Raw genomic sequence first — 18,362 nt, 5'->3', positions numbered from 1 at the left:
CATGATGCCTTCTATCTCTAGATCTAGCTAGATAAGTTTACCGGTACTTATTTGAACTAACGACATGATCACCGTCACTAGATATAAAGAAAACCTTGACTTTCACTCGGTGCTGTTCACTGATAGTAAAAACAACTCTTCCTCATCCCAGTCAGTCACCACAGTTCTAGTACTAGGCTGAGGCACGTCTCCCCAACGTCATCACCGAATTGCGTTAAAAAACCCAATAATACCAAAAACGACAAAAACTGACCTTTAACACTATTTGGAGACATTTTTAACAATGATATACATATGTTGAGTGCTTTATGTAATCAACAGTGGTGGTTAACCCGCAACATGGGCTTTAATAAGAAGCCAAATGTCATCTCAAATGTCAATGTCACCAAATGTCATCTCCCGGTAAGTCGAGTAATTCGGCGAGGACTTCCTGAAGCAGTTGATGAGCCTCCAGCTACAAGGAAATAAACATTTTGTTTATCTAAATGAACTGATGAACGAAATATGAATGAATTCATATTTTCAGATAAACAATGGCTCAAATAGCAATGTGAGAATCGTCACCCAACTCCGCTGCTCCTCACACCTCTCTTTGTTGGCGTTATTGCTCCCAACTTTGCTTTTATTCGTCTTATTGCTCTCATCTACCTCAATTCCAGCAGTAGCAGGGCTCTGATAGCGCGCCCGGGTAGCACACCTGGTATAGCGCGCGCCCATATGCAGAGGCTCAGTCCTCGATGCAGCGGACCGTGGGTTCGGTTCAGACCTGCGGCCCTTTCCTGCATGTGATTCCCCCTCTCTCATGTCTAAGCTGTCCTGTCAACAATTAAGGCCTAAAATGCCCAAAAAATAATCTTAAAAAAAGAGCTCTGATAAAGCCACTGTACACTACCTGTTAGTGACCAGCCATAACATAGTGGAGCATTTAGCAGCTAAAGAGACAGATATTTCCCTCAGGAGTTGCTGGAGACCCAAACAAGCATTTTAGGCCTTTATTCGATGCAACATCTTACACATGAAAGGGGGGGGGGGATGACATGCAGTAAAGGGTCGCTGGTTGGAACCAATCCCACAGCCGTTGCGGCGAGGACTGAGCCTCTGTATATGGGCGCACGCTCTACCAGGTGAGCTACCCAGGTTCCCTTTTGAAATACATATATTGAGATATTGATCAATAATTTGTTAATTTGATATTGAACATGTAGTGGTGTAACATAGATGAGCCGTACGGACTTCTTTTCACACCTAAAAATATTTTTTTTGTTATTACAGAGAGATAAATAAGGTACCACTGGGTTCAAAAGTTGATCAGGAAAACCGAGCACTCAACTTTGACAGTATGTGGCTTAAAAGTTAGAAGGGAGTTGATTAAATGTTATTTTGATATTGCCGATATGCCGATATTGTGTTAGCAGCTTGTTCCGCTGCCCCCAGGTGGTTTAAAAAAAAATCAATAAAAGGCTGCTATAGGGAAATACAAAAAAAAAAAAGAAAGTCAAACCCACTGTTGGTTCTACGTCTACGTCCATGTCCATAACGGGCGTCTCCATAGGTGGAGAGGGAGGTGGCGTAGGATTTCTGAGGAAAATCATAAAAAAATAAGTCCCAATTTCTCCTATACAGCATTGAACAATAGAATAATAATGAATATTGCTTATATTATTATTTATATTGGGATTTAGCATTTTGAAAGCATCCCCATTTTCTCCATGATGGGAACGGCTGTAGATATGGTAAGATATGTGATGCAAAGCGTAGAAATCTTGATGCATTTCTTGTTTCATTATTATTGTCTTACTTACTCTGAGACGTACGCAGGTTTTTTGCGAACGTAGCCATCCTTGTTAGGTGCCGACATTTCTGCATGACAGAGAGGATTACAGATCATTACAGGGCTCATGTTTATCTCATTTTCTCCAACCGTTGCACAGAGGTGAAATCAGCACATTGTTATGCAATACCGCTTGTAATAGACAATGGTTGTGTGTTCTGGAATAATTACATTTATTTAGGAATTTAAATTCCTGTAGTCCTGAGTAGAAAAAAAAAGACTAATCACCATCATGAAACAAATTCTTTTATTGTTGTTCTGGGTAAATAAAGTCACTTTGTTCTCGGGGGGAAATTGAGAAAGAGCCAGTACCTATGGTGTTGTCGTAGTGTCCAAAGGCAGTGTCTTTGTGGATGTCTGGGTAAAGATAGATCAGAGGGTTCCGGTGCATGTTCCTCTTGGCTCTCAGACTGTAGTTGTTAATAACGTTGGGCAGAGAACTGTTCGACAGCTCATTCTTGGTGTAGGGAGCTACGGCATGTACATGGGTGTCTACAGGGGAAACGCATGCAGAAAGAAAAGTAAGCAAACACAAGAAGACACATGCTATGCAGGGTCAGTCTGCTATTACGCATGAGACAAACTGGGCCAGTAACAACCAAGCAAACTCTGGCTGTGACCTGACCATCATTTCAGTGTGAAAATGCTCTAAGTAATAAGGTTTTCTACCTTAGAAATATTAAAATTCTTTGCATTGTAACAGCAAAAACATTCTAAAGTGATTGCAAGCACCACATAGATATCACAGAGTTTTTGCAGGTTTGAACAAGTCAAATTTGAGACTTCTTAAGACCTTTTTGTATGAAAATTAAGACCTATATCACGACCAAAAAGTACGACAAAATGTGGAGTCACAAAAGTACTTGCAAAGTAAATACAATTATTAAAACTTGAATCAAAGCGACACAGAGTAATAATGATCTGTACATATAAAAAATTATATTTGGACTAGCGAAAGAGAGAACTACAACACCACGGAATAAAAAAAAAAAACATTTCAATGAGCACTAGCATTTCATGGACATAGGGACATTTAAGACCTGTTTAAAATTGATTTCATGATTTATTTAATTTTGAAATCTTTGACTTTTTTAGACTTTTCAAGACCCCGCAGAGACCCTGTATAATCAGTCTGAGGGAAAAAAACAGTATTGGTCTTGGAAAACATTTTGTCCAAACACTCGTACATGTACAGAAACATACCACCATTGGAGTGCTCAACCCAGCTGAAAGTGATGGCTCCCTCTTTGTTGCTCTCACTAAAGCGGAGCAGAAAGGTCCCGCTCTGTTTTTTCTGCAACAGAACCTCGGATTTCTCCCTGCTCACAAACCCCATGATGAATCTGAAACCCACACAGAACATGGCGGGAGTTTATTTCACTGGGAAGCATAGTGTACTAACACTGGGAGACTGGGTTGTTGTTTCAGCGCTCTCCTTCGTTGTTTGGTTGTGGACCACGTTCATATTTAAAGGTCCCCTCCCCCTTGTGGAAGTAGCCTATGTGCTAACGCTGCTGCGGTGATGGCTCAACCAACTCCTTCTTGTCTTGTTTGTTATGTTTGGTGGTGCAGGTTGGCTCAGTTTGTTTTTGTTGCTGTTTGTGGAGCCTGGGCTGTCTACAGAGACCGTGTTTTTTTTTTTACAGTGTGTTCAGGGGACAGGCAGCTAGCAGATAGTGAGGAGATGTTTGCTGTATGTGACAAAAAATGTCGTAGCATTAAAAACGTGTGGCATCGCTTAGACCACCTTTAAGGTGATAGTTATTAGGGGTGGGGGGGATCGTGATTTTTTTCGCGACAATTTTTAAAATCGATTATTTCCCCTAGAATCATGCTGTTTTTTTTCACAATCATTAATGAAAACCGCAATACAAATCCAATCAGCGCCCATGTATCGTGAAAGAATCCAATCGGGACAAAAGCATATCGTCCCGGCCCTAGTAGTTATTGTGAATGATACAATTAACCAAACAGTAAAACCTGAGTAAGATGACTCGAAGAAGAGTGTGTCTTACCCATCGCGCCAAAGATCCACCAAGTGTTTTTTGATCAAATCCAGGATCCCATCGATCCAAATCCAGGCATTTTCATTCTGTCCACACAGGAAAGAAAAAGTCAACACCTAAACACACACAGGCACACTGAAGTCCTACAGGTTGGACCAACTGTTTTAACTACAGTATAACAAGAATCTTACTCAACACTCACCTTGGAGAACTTGCTCCAGTGAACCAGACCATCAGGATCATCTGTGAAGAAAGCAACAGTTAGATTAGAAATGTCATGAAAGTAGAACCCAACATCCTTTATATGGTAGTTTTATCCAAGCAATAAGTGCAAGTTTTAATTCAAGAACCTACTTACTACATTAATAACACAATCTTAAATTGCTCATATTGTGCTTTTTGGTGTTTCCCCTTTCCTTTATTGTGTTATATACATCTTTTTTTTTTGTTGCATCTTATAGGTTTACAAAGTGAAAAAGTCCAAAGTCCACCCCAAAGGGACTTACCATCTCCAACAGAAAACACTGTTCACAAACTGCTCCAAACAGCTCTATTGTAGTCCAGCCTTTACTTCAGAGACAAACGTGGTCACTTTGGAACACACGTTATAATGCTCGCCTAGCTGCTAGCGTGGCAAGCCCTCAAACTCTGCTCCTGACTGGTTAGTAGTCCTTACCTAGCTACTATCAGGACACGCCCTCATACTCTGCTTCTGACTGGCTAGTAGTCCTTACCTAGGTACTGTCAGGACACGCCCTCATACTCTGCTTCTGACTGGCTAGTAGTCCTTACCTAGGTACTGTCAGGGACACGCCCTCATACTCTGCTTCTGACTGGTTAGTAGTCCTTACCTAGCTACTATCAGGACACGCCCTCATACTCTGCTTCTGACTGGCTAGTAGTCCTTACCTAGGTACTGTCAGGACACGCCCTCATACTCTGCTTCTGACTGGCTAGTAGTCCTTACCTAGGTACTGTCAGGGCACGCCCTCATACTCTGCTTCTGACTGGCTAGTAGTCCTTACCTAGCTACTGAGCATGTGCGACTCACAACAAAGATGGAACAGAAGTGTGATGACTCTAACCTCTAAACACAATTATGAACCTGAAAATGAGCATACCATGAGCGCTTTAAAGCCTACTGATAGACATCAACTCATATATATATATATACATCATACATACATATATATATATATATATATATATATATATATATATATACACACATACATACACACACTCATATATACACACACACTTGTTTTATTGAGACAGTTTCCAAAAAAAGATTTTTTTTTTTTTACTTTTCTCTCATATCATTAGAGATGACACTTTTAGACATACGGTTTCTTCAGTTAGATGAGAAGGCCAATGCCACTTTCATGTCTGTGCACTATGAAGCTACAGAAGCTGAGCTTAACATAAAGACTGGAAATGGGGACGTAGCTAGCCTGGCTCTGTCCAAAGGTAACAAAATCCACCTCCCAAAACCTCTGAAGCTCATATATTAACAGGTTACATCTCCTTTGTTTAATCTGTACAAATAAGAAAGAATTTTCACAGGGATTTCCAAGAAGTCAGAGTGGCCAGCCAAGAAATCCTCCAGTACACAACCCCCGGTAAAACCACAACGTGTTGTTTTTAAGTTTTTGTACAGCGAGAGAGCGATGCTAGCTGTCCAGTCTTCCTGCTAAACTGAGCTAACCATCTTCTGGCTGTAGCTTCATATTTATCACAAATACACCACAGTGTGTGTATCAAACCTCTCATCCCACTCAGCAAAAAAGTGAGTAAGCATATTTCCCAAAATGCCTAACTATCCCTTTAACATGGAAGTTGACATCAAAAAAGTCCCAGTCTCCAATAGTGATCCTATGTGGCAGTGCAGTGCATTGTATTTAACGTTCTGTAGAATCACTTTAGATAAATATCTCTCTTTTTAGAACATGACATGGTTTAATTGGATGGAAGCAGCGGTTAAACACTCACCCACAAGTTTGTCTCTTAGATAGGAGAGCTGGTTTTGGTCGAGCTCCCGTTGGCCGGCGCATAAAAACTGCCAGCTCAGAGCCTGCGACAGCTGCTGCCAGGTGAGTGGAGGAGGGTCCACAAACAATGACAGGTTCTACAGAACAAAGTGACAGACTTTTTTTTTTAGGTTGTTTAGGTTAGGTCGTTAAAAAAGTGACAAAAATAAAAAATGACAGAAAACGCTTACAATTTTAAAACGTCAGGAAAAGTAACAAAAAGGTTCGCAAAAGTGACAAAAACATCGAGAAAAGCGACAAAAGTGTCGGAAAAACACCAAACATTGAAAAAAAAAAAGGTTGCGTGGTCAAGGGGAAGACAACACAAAGGTTAATGAGCATTGTCCCTGTTAAATAAATAAATAAATGAAATAAAATGGGATTAAAGACAAGACGGTTGGAAATATGAAATAAAGAAAATGGTCATCTGTAAATGAGAAATCAAAAGCATAGGACCAAAATGCATTGGTACCAACTGTTTGGTTGGTGTAGTTTGGGTGTCTTATCATGAAGCCAAACAGAAGATGAGTGTGTTTATTTGTTGTGTTGAGGTGTGATGGCTTTACCCTGGGTTCACTGATGGACAGCATGTTGCACCACATGACCGAGGCCCAGGCACTGACCACCTGATTGGTACTGGAGATGACAACCACAGGCAGAGAGCTGGCCTGGACCAACACAGGAGGAGGAGACCATTCAATAAAACGGCCTGGCTCTGCTCAAATAGTACCTTCTCTTCAACCAACGATATCTTCAGCTCGGCAGCAAAGAGCACACAGAAATTAAGTGTCATGTTGGACTCACCTCAATGTCAAATTTCAGTCCAGCATGCTGAAACTCTGTCACAAACCTAATGATGTGGAGTTCTTCAGTGACTATCAGATGACTCTGATGAAGAAGAAAGAGACGTGGTTTTAGAAGGGAAAAAAATATTGGTTTGATATTGTAATTTGCAAGCATGTAGAAGTAGTGTGTGGGAGAAAATACTAAAATCTAACAATACTGAACTAGAATTACTGCCTTGTGGTTGTACATGTATGCCTCTGCCAACCAGTCAAGTTGAAGTTTACATCAGTCCCTCCAGAAAAACGTGATTATGTGATCGCATAATTCAATGCATAATCAGCCAAAGTCCGCATATTTATGCGGGGGCCTACAATAGCATACAATAGACTGTACTGGTTTCTACCTACAAATAGCAGTTTGTTGAATTTGAATGTCTCATCTTACCTCACAGGATCCTTTGGCTTTCGGTTTATGTTTAAGGGACTGAAAAAGAAAATTGAAAATGCGCTCATTATATACTCTACCATGTTTGTTTGATGTATGCATTATATTACATGTAGTGTTCATAAAATACAAAGCTATATGTTTGTTTGATGACAGAGTTTAACCATTGGCTGTTAATGTTAATGGACAGAGCATGTGTGACGTCACCCAGTGGTTTGTGGAGCTCTGCTAGGAGTCTGTGAGTTTGCTGTTAGGGGCGCAGCCATCCTGGTTGCGGATGTGACGATTTTAGACGTGAGGGAGGAGCCATAGACTGGGTGTACTGCGGTATCTGACTGACGTTAGCTGAGAGTTGGCAACGCTGCTTACGCTCTACATTACATTACGTTACACACTTTCACTGACAATCTGGATGCAACTGCTGCTGAAAGCTAGCCTACATAATTCGAGGTAAGATTTAGCTTAGCTATGTTTTAAATATATCTTTGTCCCATAGTTATATTACATATAAGACAGGCCGCGGACTGTCAATCACATCATAGCCACGCCCTAAAACTCCCCCTGTTCTATCGCTGATTTTAAAATCAACGAGAACATAATTCAAAAAAAGATCATTCTGTGTTGCAGAAGACTTAAAACTAGTGATTGAGACCATAAACCCATGAAAATGTTTACTGAGGTAATAAATCAAGTGAGAAGTGGGTCACTTTCTCATAGACTTCTACAGAAACCGACCTCCTTTTGCAACCGCACGTGTCGCCCCCTGCTGGAATTCAGATAGAATGCAGGTTTAAGGCACTTCCGCATTTACAGCACTTTGCTGAACTGGATGCTTTCTCCATTAATATTAACAGTCTATGAGTTTAACTTATGTCCACGTTTCAAAGGTTCAGCAGTTTGAGGAGTTTCCTACCATGTGTCTAAATTCTGCCACCAAGCCTCCAAGGGGCGTGTCCATGTCCAAAACCCTACAGTTATCGTTGTTGAAGACAAAGTGACGGAACCTACGACGACATCAGACCAGAGTGAGTCTGTGTCCAAACATGTGTCAGTTGTTTATCAGTATTCATGAATTTCAAATTGTTTTGGTACCCTTTACTTACCCTTTAACCGTCTTGGCTTCTTCAACATCCCTAATTTCAAGGCAAAAATAGATATGAAAAACATTATAATAATAAATTAAAAAAACATTATTTATTAAAAAGCAAAATCATCAAAAAGATTTCAATTTATGTAAAATAATAATGTACTATATCACTGGCTCAGACCAAAGTTTTCTTTGACTTACTTGTCAAATACAGGTTTGACTTTGAGCAGGCACTTAAATTCTGGGAGGTTTGCTAAGAACCTGAGAAGAGAAGAAACAAATACTGACAGAATGATCTTTTAACATCACAAAAAAAAAATCATAACAATGAACCAGAACGACCCTGGTTCCAGTCCAGTTTTGATTCTACTCCTGTGTCTTGCTACGGACTCCTCATAGCTCCAAGGCTCAGATTTAGCAAATCATTGGCACAGATAGAATGATAGAATAAGTTCATTACGATATGTCTAGGTCTGATCAAATTGTTTTAGAACTTTTATAGGCATTTTGATACGTTTCAACACGTATTGTTTGCTATGAGTCTGTGTGGCCAATGGCACCCTTTGTTATTGCTGAGTATTTGATTCTGAATAAAATAAAGCTACTTTATTGGCACATGTGGATCATTTTGTATTTTTTCCAATAAACGCAGTTCTAATTAAAGCTGCAAGCAGCGATGAGAGAGCCTTCGCCCCTCGCAGCACGTTGGGGGGGTACTGCCGGAGCGCTGCGGAGGAAGGTCTGGCTAGTCCACACAGCATTCCGGGATGGGAGAAAAACATGCTCTGGTTTATTGGTTTATCTTTAAACCAATCACAATCATCATGGGCGGCACTATGGGCCTCGGGAAGGGACTTGTTTTGATGGAACATGTGTACGTTCAAAAGTAGTTTTAGTCGTGCAACAGAAAACTCAGATTGGACAGATAGTCTAGCTAGCGGTTTGGATTTACCCTGCAGAGATCTGAGGAGCAGCCAACACAAAGAAAGAGGAAGGTAACGGACATCCGGTCGTGGATACAGACTACCGGAACACCGACTGATGCAGTTGTGGGATTTCATAACCATCTTACACTGCGCATAGGAGTTAGACATTATTTCCTGGGTGGAGTGCGTGGCACTGAAAATGACGTATTGCAAATTTTGTAACACTTCCTCTGTCCACTATGTGGCGCTAGAGAACACTAATTATATGTTATGTTGCTGTATATCATGTGTAGACCACACCATGTAAATTCTATGTAAATTAGATCATCTTAAGCTTGATTTATACTTCTGCGTAAAATCTATGCCGTGGCTACGTTCCCCCAACTCATGTCCTGGTTCTCCTCCATAAACAACAGGAAATCAAGGAGAGGGTTAACTTCTCCTGCTCCAGATTTCCCACCGTGATCAGGAAGAACAGGGGAGACACTTTGTTTCTCCCACTATGACTCTAGAGTCGCTACTCGCTCCGAAGCTAATCACCGTCACTCTCTCACTCGCTCTACACACAAGTCCCCACACACACACACACACACACACACACACACACACACACGCCAGCCCTGCTGAGATCGCCGCACACACCAACGCACAAGTATAAACTTCCGGCCACTTACATATGCTTTGGCGAAAGCTCTGCGTGGAGCCTCCGCACAACCATAAATCAGGCTTTAGTCACATTAGGCTTACCTCACTGCCACTGTGAACCGCACCCCAGTCTTTAGTACTTGAGGTCGATGTGGTAAACTCGACATGATCGGCTGTTTCTCAACCACCAGAGCACTGCAAGGCAATACAATGACAAAACAATGTCAAATTTCAACAATATGGAAGTGTGTGTATCAGTCGATGTGTGTGTATATAACACAGAAGAGTCCTGATGCAATGTCTCACTGTGCAAGAAGTTTCGTGAACAAGAGCTGTGTGAATCTCTCATTTTCTGCTATGGGATCAGGGAGGCTGGAGGTATCAGTGCTGTTGTATTTCTTGTTCTGGTCTTGCAGTTTCTGCAGCTGTTCGCGTACACGTAGCAGTACATCTGCCACTGTCCTGAACCTGCACATACAGCATAAGCAAACAACAGGCACACATAACACCAAGTTTGTTATTAGGTATAAAGTGTGACAGCTGGAACAGAGAGTTCCTCAACGTGAAACATGAAGGTAGTACTAATAATACGTTCTTACCACTCCTGGAGATTGTCCAGGCTGGTGTCAACTGGACTTCCAATGCATGCCATCTGCTGCCTGCACTTCCACTCTGGCAACTCCACATCTGTGAGAGTCGCCACTATCTGCTGTGCCAGGTTTAAAATGTTCACTATCTGGTGCAGCACTATCTGCAAGACAAAAGAAACACAGCAAGTGTTAAGTCTAGTAAGAAGTCTAATTAAGCTGCTCAAACAACGACCCCTTACTAATCATGTAAAGATTGTTGTGGCTTAGAACCATTATATCAAGAATGAAAAAAAAAAGATATACTGTATAGCCACAAAGTACAGAAATAACTGACAATTTAATCGTCACCGTTTCAAAAATATGGATTGAAAAATATTCAAGGATGTAATTCTCCTTTACATTTTACTGTGCGGTGTTATGGCGATATGGAGAAAATCAAACATCGGGATATTCTTGACCAAAATACCTCGATGTCGATATTGCGACGATATTGCAGGGTTGACAAGGTGCTTTAACAAAAATATTTTCACAATGAGATTTGTGATAAATAATCATCAGTAATGTGGATATAATGACTAAGTGGGTAAAGGCAAATAATACAACAGCTAGAACAGTCTGGTCGGTTCAGAAAATGACATCACTTTACTGTAACGCAGCCTTTAAAATGAGGAAAAGACAACACTTGTGTCATATTACGATATCCAAAATCGAAGACGATACCTAGTCTCATATCACGATATCAATATAATATCTATATAATGCCCAGCCCTATGCCGTGTCAACAACAGCTCACCAAACATGCGTACCTGCTTTGTTTTTGTGATAAAGTTGGTGCGCTTAAGACATTCCCCTTCCACAAAAGGACAGGACTGGGCCAGTCCATTATGCTCCTCCACTGGAAATGACAAAAGAGACATAGATGAAGCATGAACTCACACCAAACCGGTTTCTGTCTGTGTCTGTGTCTCTACCACACCTTGGCTTTGCCAGGTCTTCTGTATGAAGTCAAGGTTTTCATTTAGTAACTCCAGTGACTTCATTTCCTCCTTCACCTCCTACATTAGAGTTAAAGTTGACAAATTAAGAAATGATGAAGCATGTTTGTTTTTTTTTCTCCCCTGGACGGCTGTCAGGGGGAAATAAAACCAAAAGTTACAGTCGAACTGACTTTACCAAAGTCTGTCTTTTCAGTTCATTGACTTTGTTGTCCAACTCTTTCCATTTTTGATCCATCGCTGGACTGCCGCAACCCTGACAAAAACAAAAGATATTTCTTTCACTCTTTTGCTATTATTTCCGTCTGGTGGTAGTTCTTACAATGCAGACTCATATGCAAACAGTGCAAGCCTCTTGTACTGCAAGTAACATTAACGAGGTGCTCTGACTGCAAAACGTGAAGCTCATTCACTGAGCCAAACAAGAGTTTAGATATGTCCCCTTCAGGGCGGGAATAAAGTAGTAAAATCAAACAAAAGACAGATTTGAATGATCTTGTGGCACATGATTTGTAGCTGGGTAATTTTTGGAGTTTGATGTTTACAGCATTTCTGCAGCCTGGACTTCACTGTACTGTTCATCCATCTGATATCACCGGCCATCTTACCTGTGCTTCAGAGGCTGAGATCAGGATTTTCTTTTCCTCCTTTAAGCATTCAGAGAGGATTACGGCCAAGTTCAGAGGCTCATCTTTAAAGTGTTTCTAAGTAAAAAAAAAAAATTATCAAAAAAATCAAATACACACTAAAGCAATAAGAAGTTCTAATTATTCTGCTTTGAGAAAATGAATAAAGGTAAATCTAAATGAAATGTTAAATGTCAGTTCCCATAACAGCATGTCTGCCCTACCAGCAAGTAGTCTTTCATCCATGGAAAATCAGGTCCCTGTAAAATGTTGTTCTCCTGGACAGAACGTTTCCACTCTTCTTCCAAATACCTCAGGAGTTCATGGAAACAAGCTCTTGCTTTATTTTCATCCACAGCTGCCGCATCCCTAACACAGGGCAACAGAAAATGTGCATGTGCTGAATGAGGGAACACTTTGTGGGACGTTTATGAACAGTAAAAACAGTCAAATCTACCCAACTACTACCTCAAACTCATTTAATAATAAATCAGCCAATAAAAATGCACATTCGGGCCATACAGAAAGATGAACTACCCCTTTAAAGCCTCTGAACACTCACACAGGTGTTTTAAGTTGTGGCTGATTAGACCTCTGCTCAGGTTGAAGGCGGGCCAGAGCTTAGATGGGAATTTATTAGGTCACAAGTCGTCATCTACCAATGAGAATGATAAAAGGGGGTGTAATTTGTCCCCCCTCCTGAGTGCAACAGAGTTAGCACAGAATCGATCACCGGCGATCGCCGCCCAATGCGTGCCGGTTAGATTTGTGTCCGTCTTGATCCCGGCTCGCTCTGACGTCACGCATACGTGGGCAACGATAACCTCAGGAGATCAAGGCGGCCGCAGTTCTGAGACTGAGAAGGGACTGAGGCAGCACAGTTGGTTTTCACCGACTGCAAGAGCCAGGCGGACCCAGGGCATGCTGGGAAACCCCGGCCTCTCAGCTGATCTAACAGCTGATTGGTTCAGAATCGACTCAACATGATGACGTTTTATATAAACTTTTTATAGTTTTTGAATTGGAGGGATTTTAACTGCTATTTGTCTGATTTAAAGGTTTATTCTGTACAAACCACATGTTGTGTGGCCGATAGCTACCCTTAGAAGTCAGAGAGACTACATCTGTTCAGATTACGTCATCTACAGTGTGTTGTTAATTAAAATCAGCAACAGATCGAATGTAGAGCATTTTGACAGCTACTCTGGTCATAATAAAAACAACTGGAGTCTGTGTACAAGCTGATACATGGGTCTGATAACATTGTATTAAATCGGAATCGGACCACAGTGTTTCTGTGACTTCCTGTTCAGCCTGAAGGCTGCTGGAATCGGCTGGAAACTGTCCGACTTGACAGCAGATTTTTGTCACCGCCCCCGCCTGCTGCCGCCTGCTCTCGTCCACTTTACAGACGAGGCGCAGTTCATCTCGAACGAGCCTGATCTAATCAGTCTATACTAGAGATGGCCCGATACCATTTTTTGCTTCCCGATACCGATTCTGATACCTGAACTTGCGTATCGGCCGATACCGAGTACCGATCCGATACCAGTGTGTCATATATTTTATTATGTTTTAACAACTGTATACTACTATCCCTGTATGGATGTGATATTATTTCTATCTTTGTTGTCGGTCTGGCTCAGGTTAAACTCTTTGTGAAACATGAATGCCCCAGAACGTTCTTTTATTCTCCAGTTTGACAGTCAGTTATAACGGAGAAAGAACATAAATAAAACTACTTTAACGTCTTTAGGGCTTTATTACGAGGTATCGGATCGGTGCATTAACTCCAGTACTTCCCGATACCGATACCAGCGTTTTAGGCAGTATCGGAGCAGATACCGATACTGGTATCAGTACATCTCTAGTCTATACACACCCACACAGTCCTGGGAAAAGGCCTGATCAACCAGAATACCTGGAAACACCTTTGTGGGTGTTCAGAGCCTTTAATTCGGTGAGTTTGTAACCTCACAACCTCGCAAAACAATGTTTTTTTAATTGGGTAGTTAAGGCTTCTTTCTCTTGTCTTCTTTCTTCTTCCTATTATTATTATTATTATTATTATTATAATACAGCAATTATGTCCTGTATATAGGTCTGTAGTATTGTGTTTTCTCCAAAGTCCGGACAAAATATAGTTTTTAATCTTTTTTATTTTAGATTTTAAAATATCTTCTTTCAGGACATGGGCTAGCGTTTGACACATTAGGGGTCACCAGGGCAAAACAAAAACTGTGGGCCACCATGACCCCCCCATCTTTCACAGTCTTTGCATTGTGTAAGCCTTGGTTCAAAATAAAAAGTAATTAGTTTGGTTAAGCGAAATATCATTTAGTAATATACACCATTTAAGGACAAACACACAGACAAAACAAAAGGCCTCACCACTAAAGAGTGCTTCAAGATAGTAATGATGGGATGAGGAAGTCACCTGTCATTTATCAGTGGGGAATACAGTATTCACAGGAAGCACAACAGACTATTATTCTCTTTCCTGTTTCTCTTACCAGTCCTGGCCCTCTAGCAAGACGCTCAGATAGTGGCGGATCTCTCGGGGAAACTTTCTCTCGTCGTACAGCTGGCTCACCCGGCTCTGGAGGGCTGAGTCCAGCCTCAGCAGCTCCTGCCACTGGGCCATCTGCAGTTAGCCGACAAAAACAGTGACCAGGCATTCTGAAAGCCATCACTGAGAAAAAGTCACAAACGCTAATGCTTACTGTAATGTACTAAAGTAATACGTTCTGGTTCTCTGTGAATTCTTTTTCACAATGAAGAGTTTTTAAGTTATGTTTAGGATTTCATTCAATTCCGTTAGATTTAGATTAGATTCAACTTTATTGTCATTTAGAGTACAGGTACAGAGCCAGTGAAATGCAGTTGACATTCAACCAGAAGTGCAAAAGAAGCATTAAATACCAAAGTGCGGGTTGAGTACAGTATTCTGACGATAGCTATATTAACTTTTGTCAGTACGTTACCTGTTTACATTTACAGGTAACGTACTGACAAAAGTTAATAGCAGATAATTGGGTACTTAACAAGTAGTCAAGCTAAATCCCACGACTAACTAACGTTAGGTTAAATAGCACGGACATACACCAATAGACGATTAACGTGCATAACGTTAACATGAAAATAAACAAAGCATAACAATTTTTCTTCTAAGCATTCCTACAACCAACTGAAAGACTTACATTGTGGCTGTCGTTGTTTGACCGTGTTGTTTATCGGCAGGGTGAGCAGGAACATACAGTAGCTATGTTAAAAAAGAAAGTGGCTTCAGCGTAGGATACTGTCTGACTGTTTTCTGTATCTGAATGACAGGAAGAATGGGGCGTTTTTTTTTTTGTTTGTTTTTTATATATCCACCGGGCACTCCCACAACCCATGTGATTCTCGAGAAATCGTCCCACTGAGCAGTGTCAAGTCAACTGGTGATCACACAGTTTTTATTTCCGCCTTCATAATAGTAAAGGTCTATACAGTCTATGGTTTTAGCTTGCAGGCTACATCCGGTTTTCATCACCTGCTTCTGTTCCAGGTAGTGGTGGAATCGGACGAATCTTAAGACCACTCAGCGGCAAAAAACAGTTGTGCTGAAGGTTTAAAACACTGGTATTGTGTATGCTGCCTGGCTCACTGCCAATGTTTACTGCTGGGACTCCTAGCTTGTACGTTAAATGGCTGTAACCCTATTACTTCATACCTCTTGATTTGTGTCTATCCTACTGTCTACTTTATTCCCTTATAATGCCCATATTTAATTCTGTCATTTTTTAAAACTTATCCTTGCACTGCTATATAGTTTTTATATTACTATGTCTACATAACCTTGCAATATTGGACTTTTTTGCACTACCACCATGACACACACTCTTATAGAGCACCTTACCTGTCCTGTCACTGCAATAGTCTCATGCAATACATCCCTTGGTACATTCATGTGGATTTTTTATTTAGTATCTTTTTTTTTTTTTATTGTCCATATTATTCATGTGGATTTTTTTGTTTTGTTGTTATTTGTTATTTTATCATCCTGTTTGTGATGTATGTGTATGTTGTGTGTGATGTCTTTAAGATACTGGGACCTTGAATTTGAGGGGCAATTTGGATTACAATAAAGTATCTATCTATCTAGCTATCTGTCTATCTCTAAATGGAACAGAGCCATCATTTATATTATTTAACATCATGTTTACCAAATAAACACTCCGGCACATAGACTGCTATAGGGCCAAACTAAACATGAAAATATTAGTAATTTATTTTGTGGCACGGAGCAGAAACCTGACTTTGACTAAAAAAAATAGTGAATAGAAATAACATAAAAATAGAGATGTTTGGAACTAGCTTTTTTCGCTTTGAGATGAGAAGTTCTATACCACATTCATGTCTGTTGCATGAAGCTAGAGCTAGCCAACGGTTAGTTTTGCATAAAGACTGGAGTCTGGGGGAACCTGCTATCCTGGCTCTGTCCAAAGCTAAATAAATAATAATCCACCTACGAGCACATCTGCGTTTTACATTATATCTTGATGGTTGCTCAATCCATGCACAAACATAAATCTAAATCAAGGAATCAACAATAAAGGTACTCATTTAAAAAATGTCCTTGTTTAAATAAAAACCTATTTATTTAACAATGACTCATTATATGTTTGCGTTCAACCAAATTTTAAAAGTTACCTGGGACTGATGAAGTGGTGGCTGTACACTTGGGCTGCGCATCCAAATCACCAAAGAAACTTATAAACACCTCAGCAAGGCCATTTTAAAGGATGTGTGCAAGAAGTGGGGCTGTGCAGAGGCCGCGCTGGTTTCAATGAATCTAGACGAACCAGCAGTTGACAAATGTATCGTCTCCTCCTTCAAAGAACACCTGATGAAATCAAAAAAGCGAAGTGCCATCAACAGATTCTTCTCCTCCTTTCAGGGATGCATTGTTGATTGGACTATGGTTGGGGGGGTTTGTTCTTTTCTTTTGAATGGTAGGCCAGAAACCAGTGGATAGCTTCTATAGGCCAGAGGCCAGTGATTGGCCTATGTTCGGTGGATAGCCTCTGTTGGCCAGAGACCAGTGCATAAAATATACACCAGTGTATGTATTAGTGTATATAGGACAAGGACAGAGAGCAGTGATTGGCCTCTGTAGGACAGAGACCAGTGTATAGTGCATATAAGAGGACAGAGACCAGTGTATAGTGCATATAGGAGGACAGAGGCCAGTGTATAGTGCATATAAGAGGACAGAGACCAGTGTATAGTGCATATAGGAGGACAGAGGCCAGTGTATAGTGCATATAAGAGGACAGAGACCAGTGTATAGTGCATATAGGAGGACAGAGACAGGGATTGGCCTCTGTAGGACAGAGACCAGTGTATAGTGCATATAGGAGGACAGAGACCAGTGTATAGTGCATATAAGAGGACAGAGACCAGTGTATAGTGCATATAGGAGGACAGAGGCCAGTGTATAGTGCATATAAGAGGACAGAGACCAGTGTATAGTGTATATAGGAGGACAGAGACCAGTGTATAGTGTATATAGGAGGACAGAGACCAGTGTATAGTGTATATCATGGAGGACAGAGACCAGTGTATAGTGCATATAAGAGGACAGAGACCAGTGTATAGTGTATATAGGAGGACAGAGACCAGTGTATAGTGTATATAGGAGGACAGAGACCAGTGTATAGTGCATATAGGAGGACAGAGACCAGTGTATAGTGTATATAGGAGGACAGAGACCAGTGTATAGTGCATATAGGAGGACAGAGACCAGTGTATAGTGCATATAGGAGGACAGAGACCAGTGTATAGTGTATATAGGAGGACAGAGACCAGTGTATAGTGCATATAGGAGGACAGAGGCCAGTGTATAGTGCATATAGGAGGACAGAGACCAGTGTATAGTGCATATAGGAGGACAGAGACCAGTGTATAGTGCATATAGGAGGACAGAGGCCAGTGTATAGTGCATATAGGAGGACAGAGACCAGTGTATAGTGCATATAAGAGGACAGAGACCAGTGTATAGTGCATATAGGAGGACAGAGGCCAGTGTATAGTGCATATAAGAGGACAGAGACCAGTGTATAGTGTATATAGGAGGACAGAGACCAGTGTATAGTGTATATAGGAGGACAGAGACCAGTGTATAGTGTATATCGGAGGACAGAGACCAGTGTATAGTGCATATAAGAGGACAGAGACCAGTGTATAGTGTATATAGGAGGACAGAGACCAGTGTATAGTGTATATAGGAGGACAGAGACCAGTGTATAGTGCATATAGGAGGACAGAGACCAGTGTATAGTGTATATCGGAGGACAGAGACCAGTGTATAGTGCATATAGGAGGACAGAGACCAGTGTATAGTGCATATAGGAG

General features: G+C 41.0%; 1 protein-coding gene across 2 annotated transcripts; it reads right to left on the bottom strand.

Moving 5' to 3' along the window:
• Nucleotides 1–327: 327 nt before the first annotated feature.
• Nucleotides 328–15,302, bottom strand: LOC144526000 (signal transducer and activator of transcription 1-alpha/beta-like). 2 transcript variants are annotated; one of them, XM_078263122.1, is made up of 24 exons: nucleotides 15,167–15,302; nucleotides 14,480–14,658; nucleotides 12,191–12,335; nucleotides 11,949–12,044; nucleotides 11,519–11,596; nucleotides 11,322–11,400; nucleotides 11,152–11,240; nucleotides 10,355–10,506; nucleotides 10,062–10,223; nucleotides 9,858–9,950; nucleotides 8,386–8,445; nucleotides 8,201–8,230; nucleotides 8,011–8,101; nucleotides 7,098–7,136; nucleotides 6,672–6,755; nucleotides 6,434–6,535; nucleotides 5,830–5,965; nucleotides 4,040–4,080; nucleotides 3,847–3,923; nucleotides 3,035–3,174; nucleotides 2,144–2,323; nucleotides 1,803–1,860; nucleotides 1,506–1,578; nucleotides 328–454 (listed from the first exon to the last, which is right to left on the bottom strand). In XM_078263122.1, exons 2-24 carry the CDS (start codon nucleotides 14,608–14,610, stop codon nucleotides 383–385), a joined length of 2,208 nt encoding a protein of 735 aa, XP_078119248.1. In that variant the 5' UTR covers nucleotides 14,611–14,658; nucleotides 15,167–15,302; the 3' UTR covers nucleotides 328–382. The 2 variants fall into 2 exon arrangements, with proteins under 2 accessions (XP_078119248.1, XP_078119247.1); XM_078263121.1 differs by having other exon boundaries at nucleotides 14,480–14,610.
• Nucleotides 15,303–18,362: the final 3,060 nt, after the last annotated feature.

This window comes from Sander vitreus, chromosome 11, assembly GCF_031162955.1.
Source record: "Sander vitreus isolate 19-12246 chromosome 11, sanVit1, whole genome shotgun sequence".
NCBI lineage: Eukaryota > Metazoa > Chordata > Actinopteri > Perciformes > Percidae > Sander > Sander vitreus.
This window is presented reverse-complemented; position numbering and strand designations above follow the sequence as displayed.

Bases quoted from the DNA above. Each gene is read 5' to 3' on its own strand.
- LOC144526000 (XM_078263122.1), bottom strand. From the start codon at position 14,610: ATGGCCCAGTGGCAGGAGCTGCTGAGGCTGGACTCAGCCCTCCAGAGC. The intron at 4,081-5,829 runs GTGAGTGTTTAA...CTTTCTTCACAG, and splicing joins TCTAAGAGACAAACTTGTGG to ATGATCCTGATGGTCTGGTT. The intron at 1,861-2,143 runs GTACTGGCTCTT...TCTGTCATGCAG, and splicing joins ACACTACGACAACACCATAG to AAATGTCGGCACCTAACAAG.